General features: G+C 44.5%; 1 protein-coding gene across 3 annotated transcripts in view; it reads right to left on the reverse strand.

The window, feature by feature from the left end:
* Positions 1-7,211, reverse strand: part of MPPE1 (metallophosphoesterase 1) — a 125,551-nt gene extending 118,340 nt beyond the window's left edge. The window contains exons 1-2 of one of the 3 annotated variants that reach the window (XM_083187668.1): positions 7,063-7,211; positions 5,309-5,667 (exon numbers count right to left, since the gene is read on the reverse strand). In XM_083187668.1, coding sequence (XP_083043794.1) covers positions 5,309-5,574 — 266 coding nt within the window. In that variant the 5' untranslated portion in view covers positions 5,575-5,667; positions 7,063-7,211. Of the gene's footprint in view, positions 1-5,308; positions 5,668-6,709; positions 7,039-7,062 lie in introns of those variants that run through there. The other 2 variants (XM_083187669.1, XM_083187667.1) reach the window with 2 other exon arrangements.
* Positions 7,212-7,953: the final 742 nt, after the last annotated feature.

Consider the following 7,953-nt stretch of genomic DNA (forward strand, 5'->3'; position numbering starts at 1 on the left):
GACGTTTAAGGTGGGTCAAGCAGGGATTCTAGGACACGTGGGAACGAGTTTAGATTAGAAGATTTTTTTTTCACGGTAAGGGCAGCCAAACTATGGAACTCTCTTCCTGGAGAGGTGGTGTCGGCTAACACATTAAATACAATTAAAATAAGGTTGGACAAACATTTATTGGTTAAAAACATCCAGGGTTACAAATAAGAATCATAATCTGTCTTTAAAACTATCAGAATACACTACATATAACAAGAGATAAGCGAAATAAACCTAGGTTGAAATCGATGGACGCAAGTCTTTATTTAGCCTTATCTACTATGTGACTATGAGAGTCAGGAGAATCAAGAAGAGTTTACCCTACCAATCTAATGTGCATAACAGTTCTGTACAAAGGGTGAGTTGCATTTAACCAAAACAAGAGAAAAAAGAAACTCGGGTGGGGTGCACGCTAGACTCCCTCAAGGTGTTATGTCTTACTGCAAAAACATATTAAGTTAATTGGTTAGTTGTATATGGCCCCACACATTACTGCTAACAGGAAGGAGGGAGGGGAAAATAAAGGGGAAAAAGGGAAAGACAGGGCAAAGAAATGTAGATATTTCTGTATTTGTGCCTTAGTTGCGAATATTTATCAATAACCTGCTGGGTTAGGTATAGATATTAGGACTCATGGTGATCAGAAAAATTCTGATATAAAAGTGACCTTCATATTTCCTTACACTTGGTCGTGTGCCAGTGTTGGTTGCTTTCACTCATCGTTTAGTGTTAAGGATTTAATCATGGGTCACCATAGTATCTCCACTGTTTCTATTCTTTTTTTAGAAAAGTTGGGATTTCTATGTCCACAGAACTTCTGCTGCCCACTCGTCTTGCTTATTGTATAGGACGAGGGGTGAGAGCCCTGTGTACATACGGGGTCCCAGAGGGATAGTGTAGAAGGATGATCCCTTTAGACAGATCTCCTGGGTGTCCCCCTGTTGCTTGATGGCATTGCAGGGTAGGCAGTCCAGGTATATCTGCCCTGACCCTCCTTGAATATAGGTAAAGGGATAGTATCAAATTTCGTGTAGATTGAAATACAAATATTAGAACCTCTGTGGTACACTGTACTTCTGCTGCTCACTCGTCTTACTTATTCGCATAGAACGAGGAGTGAGAGAGTCCTGTGTCCATTTATGGTTCCAGAGTTAAAGAAGAGAAAGGAAACTCAGCATCAGCCTTATAAGGGCGGTAATGTATTACGATTCACGGCGGACATAGTCCTTACCGTGGCTTATATTCCATATGTCATTTTATTCTTGTTTCTAAGTATGAATTGGTGATATGTAAAAGGGATTGATTGATTGATTGCATACGTCTCCCTGGTTTTGTGGTGCAGAAAGGCATTGATCGGCTAAAAAGCATCCAGTTAAGGGGACATTGCATGATTTATCTGTGTACCCGATCTAACACATGTAGATTTAAATTGTTGAGATACACTAATAGGGGTGTTTCTCTGTGAGGGGCATATCTTATATTGACCACTATTGTAGTAAAGGGCCAATCACAGCATTTGTCTGGCCAATAAAGAGTATATAGCTACCTTACAAAATCTGTATTCCTGCACCAAACTGTGAGAGGCAACATTGTATAACAATAGCAACTCTGTGATAAAATGTTGGTTAAAAGTAGCAAATTCTGCTGCTAAACATTCACTGTGAGAGGCAACATTATATAAAACAGATATTTGACAACAGAGTCAGTGTGTGTAGCCTGTTTTGGAAATCAATGTGTGGGAATTTCTGTCCCCTTATCACATGCAAAACTGGTTGTTATGACAATGAGTGATATTTCATTAATACAGATGTATAGGAGATACAACCAATTGCACTGATAATTGCAGTTAAAATACTGAGAACCATATATTTGCAATATATGACCGCAGGAGTAAAATGTGTAATAATTAAACATAATTTCTCAGGATAAAGACTTCTAAACTGCATAAATCCACCCCCTATGAACACTGCACCCCTATTTGACCTGTATTTATAAGGTGAGTCCACGTCGGATGTATCAGGTTTGCCTACCCTGCAATGCAAAAGTAACAGGGGGGCACCCCGATTTCCCGTCTTAGGGGCCACCTTTCTCTTCTTTAACTCTGGAACCATAAATGGACACAGGACTCTCTCACTCCTCGTTCTATGCGAATAAGTAAGACGAGTGAGCAGCAGAAGTACAGTGTACCACAGAGGTTCTAATATTTGTATTTCAATCTACACGAAATTTGATACTATCCCTTTACCTATATTCAAGGAGGGTCAGGGCAGATATACCTGGACTGCCTACCCTGCAATGCCATCAAGCAACAGGGGGACACCCAGGAGATCTGTCTAAAGGGATCATCCTTCTACACTATCCCTCTGGGACCCCGTATGTACACAGGGCTCTCACCCCTCGTCCTATACAATAAGCAAGACGAGTGGGCAGCAGAAGTTCTGTGGACATAGAAATCCCAACTTTTCTAAAAAAAGAATAGAAACAGTGGAGATACTATGGTGACCCATGATTAAATCCTTAACACTAAACGATGAGTGAAAGCAACCAACACTGGCACACGACCAAGTGTAAGGAAATATGAAGGTCACTTTTATATCAGAATTTTTCTGATCACCATGAGTCCTAATATCTATACCTAACCCAGCAGGTTATTGATAAATATTCGCAACTAAGGCACAAATACAGAAATATCTACATTTCTTTGCCCTGTCTTTCCCTTTTTCCCCTTTATTTTCCCCTCCCTCCTTCCTGTTGGCAGTAATGTGTGGGGCCATATACAACTAACCAATTAACTTAATATGTTTTTGCAGTAAGACATAACACCTTGAGGGAGTCTAGCGCGCACCCCACCCGAGTTTCTTTTTTCGGTACTTGTGAGTTATCCGGGATGCCGATTTTTTAATCGCGCCTGAAATCGGGGGCATCGCGTCGGTCGTGGCCGTTATAAGGGGCCGCGACGCGATGGACCCGATTTCCCATAGACAGCAATGTTAAAATAAAATGACAATGTGAAATTGGCCAATATGGCCATTTCACATTGGATATGTTTTTTAAAAAAAGTTTCATGGCCCCCCACCACCGTTAACGCCACCCCGCTATTGACGCCAACCCGAAGCGTGGCGAGCGCAGCGAGCCCACGAGGGGCGGCGGTACGCGTCCTCCGACCTTTTCATACCCCTACTATCCACATCGGCATGGAGTTGAGAATAGAATAGTGTGGCGAGCGCAGCGAGCCACCGAGCCCGAAGCGTGGCGAGCGCAGCGAGCCCCGCGAGGGGACGCGGACACCTGTGAAGGTATCCGCGTGCGCTCGCCACGCTTCGGGCTCGGTGGCTCGCCACACTATTCTATTCTCAACTCCACACCGACGTGGATAGTAGGGGTATGAAAAGGTCGGAGGACGCGTACCGCCGCCCCTCGCGGGCTCGCTGCGCTCTCCACGCTTCGGGTTGGCGTCAATAGCGGGGTGGCGTTAACGGTGGTGGGGGGCCATGAAACATTTTTTTTTAAAACATATCCAATGTGAAATGGCCATATTGGCCAATTTCACATTGTCATTTTATTTTAACATTGCTGTCTATGGGAAATCGGGTCCATCGCGTCTTTTAACATTACTGTCTATGGGAAATCGGGTCCATCGTGTCTTTTAACATTACTGTCTATGGAAAATCGTGGGCATCGCGTCGCGGCCTCTTATAACGGCCACGACCGACGCGATGCCCAAGATTTGGGGCTAAATCGCGGGCATCGCGTCGGTCGGGTGTCATTAAGTTAACTAAACTTAAGGACAAAATCGGCAGCCCGGATAACTCACAAGTACCCTTTTTTCTCTTGTTTTGGTTAAATGTAATCAGGTATAACTCGGGGGTGCACCACTGTCCGTCACATAAAAAACACATACGGGGTGATTGACCCACATGTGAAATAAGTGACCAACAAGGAGCAAGTCTCCAAAGGCCAGTTTTGACTTCCCTCATATATGACATAACCAATATAACAAACACGTGTCTATACTAGTGCGAGTCCCTAATCTTTTATTTTTTCCAAAGGGTGAGTTGGCAAGGCACTACCTATAAAAGAAACAATCATGTAATTAGAGAACATGTGTATGTTCTACATGTAAAAGTTCTTGAATCTTTGGAGACTTCAAAAGGTTCTGGGCACTACAGTACACACTACAAATACTGAGGGGAAAATTCTTATTGTGTAAAAAAAAAACTATGTAACGCGCTGATTACTAACTAGGTGAAACTTGTGACCTCATGTAATAAAAGTAAATACAAACTCAAGAAGTAACAGAGGAAGGACAAACTCCACCACATCAGGATAAAATATGCTTGTTAGTATCTTTCAGGCTGGAATTCTGTGATGTATTAAACCCACTTTTGCCTAATTTTTTTCTGGTGCAGTTTACAAAATAAAAGCAAATACTTTTCAATAGATATATCATTTTTATCACACAATTACTGTACTTTTCGGACCATAAGACGCACCTGAACATAAGACGCGCCTAGTTTTAGAGGAGGAAAACAGGAAAAAAATATTCTGAACCAAATAGTGTAATAATTGAGACGAAGATTGCATTATAATTCTTCTGGTCAGTTTTTACGAACATGAAGTTAGCAGGGGTTTTGAGTACTGAAAGTGGGTATACTAAAGGCAAGAAGTCAAAGCAGAGTAGTGTGGACTGAATGACAGTAATATTGCACTTTATAGAGCATACACATAGACACACACACACACACATCAGAGCCAGCATACACATGGACACACACATCAGAGGCAGCATACATGCACACACACATACTGTAGACAGTATTGTAGACACAGACCCAGTGGTTACCGCATCCAGGCTCTCAGCTAACACTGCCCACGGTGCACTCCTGTGGAAGGAGGAGGTGGTGGGGGAGCAGGGGAGTCACATGGTGCCGGCTATGCTGCTAGGCTCTGAGATGTGGGCGCACTGCTGCCGCGCTCTCAAAAGTCGGGCTCTGCTGCCGCACTCTGAGATTTCATCGCAGCAGCAGCAGTATCCAGGACCCAGCGCTCCCCGCCCACTCTATCTGGGCTCTCCCACCCAGAGCAGTGGGAGCGCTGCCCCTTACATAAGCTCCATGTAAGCTCCAGCTGTCTGCTTCACATGTCATATTCGGTCCATAAGAAGCACATCGTTTTTCTCCCACATTTTGTGGGAGAAAAACGTGCATCTTATGGTCCGAAAAATACGGTACCTGTACAAGTTTTCCTAAATATCTTCCAGTATACAGGGACAGCTTACCTTCTCAATTTATCAAACCAATGACCAGTGATTTCTCCAAGAAGATGAGTATCTGATAAGAACATGGCTTTCAGCGGTGATGATTCGCGTGGACTGGGCATTGTCTTCAGTCTTGGCCATTGGCACTGGATTATAACAAAGTAGTACAGTAAAAACTCGCAGGAAAAAACTATTATAAAAATGAGACCCAGAAATTTCAACAGGAAAACATTTCTTCGGTTAAGGCGGGAATTCTCCATTCCAAATGCAGTCTTCAATATTGCCATGTGTGTGGAGGTCGGGGAAGATTTCTGTGTGCGCAGCACTGATCTGTGTCATTTAGCTCCTCAAACGTTGTATTCAAGAGGTTTCCATGTTATCTGCATGAACAAAGCCAATGTTGTGTTTTATTAATAGAAAGAGCGGTAGCAATACCAACCAGGAGTTTAAAAAGAACATCCACAAGATAACTTTCTATTTTTGAAGTGAAAATAATTTGTTTTAATAGGATAACTATGCATTTATAGTCATGTTTTACTTCTAAAAATATGTCACGATCTATTAGAAGTATTCAGTCAAAACATTATACACCATGAGTTAAGCAGTACTGAAAATGTATCAGTCCTTGCCCCCATTAAATCTTATACATTTATATTCCCTACTATGCAAAGGCACATACACACACACCCACAAAGCACATTATAATTACGGGAACGGGATTGGTACGAAATCCCGGCGGTCAGAATCCCGACCGCCGAAATACCGACAAGGGGAGAATGTGGATCGGCACACTAATTTATTCTCCCTCTATGGGTGTCGTGGACACCCATAGAGGGACAACGTGCTGGGATTTCGGCGTCAGGATTTTGACCGCCGGGATTTCAACTGCATCCCATTATTACATGTTAATGCATTTAGTCGATCAGTATGATTTTAGAGTGCGAGAGGAATGGGGATATCTGGAGAAAACTTACGCAAAATTGGTTACAGACTAGCTGGAAATGATTTTATGACCTCAGGGCTGTGAGGCAGCACCTTCTCCTTGTTCACCAATAACCCCAAAAGCACATACATTACATGCAACCCCCCTGCATTCCTTGGTCGGTGCAACAGCCATCTCTAAATATAGTCGATTGTAAGAGCCACCGCTAAATTCTTTTATTAACAGAATTACCACCAACATAATTCATGAGGCCATTACAGAAATGGAATCACCAAAGCTCTCTGTATGAGCTCTAGTGAATGCACAACAACATACACATCTGTAGGAGTTATACAATTCTCTGATGGTGAACCTTTGTAGAAAGCCGGCATAGGAAAGAAGACAGAAAGCCTATGGGGGCCCCTACATATAATGTACATTACAGGAAGCGAGAGAGAAACAGGGAAATAAACGCGCGAAGGTGAAAGTGAATAGCGCACCTGTCACCTGCGGGGGCGACCAGCCAGGTAATGTTTCCTGACGCATGCAGCTCCAGTTATTTCTGCGCAGAACAGCGTATGGGTCTCACTGTGCTGGCGCTGTGCCGGCTACCTTCCTTCAGCTGGGGGAACTCGGAAGTGGTGACACGTGACTTGCCCGATCTGCCTCGGCTTGTGTGTCTCTATGGTTACTCCCTTCAAAGCCGCCTAGAGGGGTGGAGGCTGGGGGAGAGGGTACGGGGACGCACAAACACCCGCCCGGGTCAGCTGTAGCGGCGGCGGTGGCGGGAGAGCGGACGGGCGGCGGGTATAATGGACGAGTAGGAGAGCTACCCGTGTCGGCTGCCACTCACAGTGTGTAGTGGCTGCTGCATCCAGCAGTCGTCCACCGCTGCGGAGCTTCAGTGCACTGCAGACACTATCGGGAGGATGATGATTTCATCATCTCGCGAGTCTGACTGTGTGTCTGTAGCAGCCTGGCTGCCGGGACTGGAATGGATTCTGCAGGCAGCCTGCACATGGTAGGGTAAGGTGCTGTGGAAGAGCTCAGGATGGCCATCGATTATTTGAAATCATCGATGTTTATGGTCGATGTTGAATACTTTTGCCATCGATGTGGGAGAACCAGATGGTTTCCCTACATCGATGGCAAAGGAGAATCAAAGTTTTTATTTTTTTAAAGTGCGCCCAGTGCTGTGATGATTCGCACTTGTGAATGTGTGCGCTGCACGAGAAATCAATCGATGTTTGCTGACCACAGAATGATTTCTCCTGGGCTCGCAAACAAATGTTATTTGTGTATCCCGGGACAAAAACAGCGGGGACGTCAGCCACCTCCCTACATTCCCATGGGAACGCTGTGTGTTTTCATAGGGATGCCCATGACACGCTGGCCGTTCCCACTGGCGACACCCGACCCTGCCTGTGTCCGCTAACTGCTCAGCGACTATGCAAGCCATTCACAAAGGGGACCTGCACATGTGCATAAAAGACCCTGCACATGGGCAGTCCCCCAACAATTCGCCCCAATCCGAAGGGACTAGAATCACCCCCTTAATGACACTCAGAGCTCAAGATTTTGGTCGATTTATTAACAACTGCCATCAGCAATAACCAAAATGTAGCAAACAGGTTACCTTTATACAGACTAGACAGACACCTTGACAACACCCATAGTGCCCTCCAGCATAATACTGATGTCATCAAATGCTTCCTCCACTGCAAAGACTACAGTATATCAGTGT

The sequence above is a fragment of the Crinia signifera genome, chromosome 5 (assembly GCF_055691185.1).
Source record: "Crinia signifera chromosome 5, ASM5569118v1, whole genome shotgun sequence".
Lineage (NCBI taxonomy): Eukaryota > Metazoa > Chordata > Amphibia > Anura > Myobatrachidae > Crinia > Crinia signifera.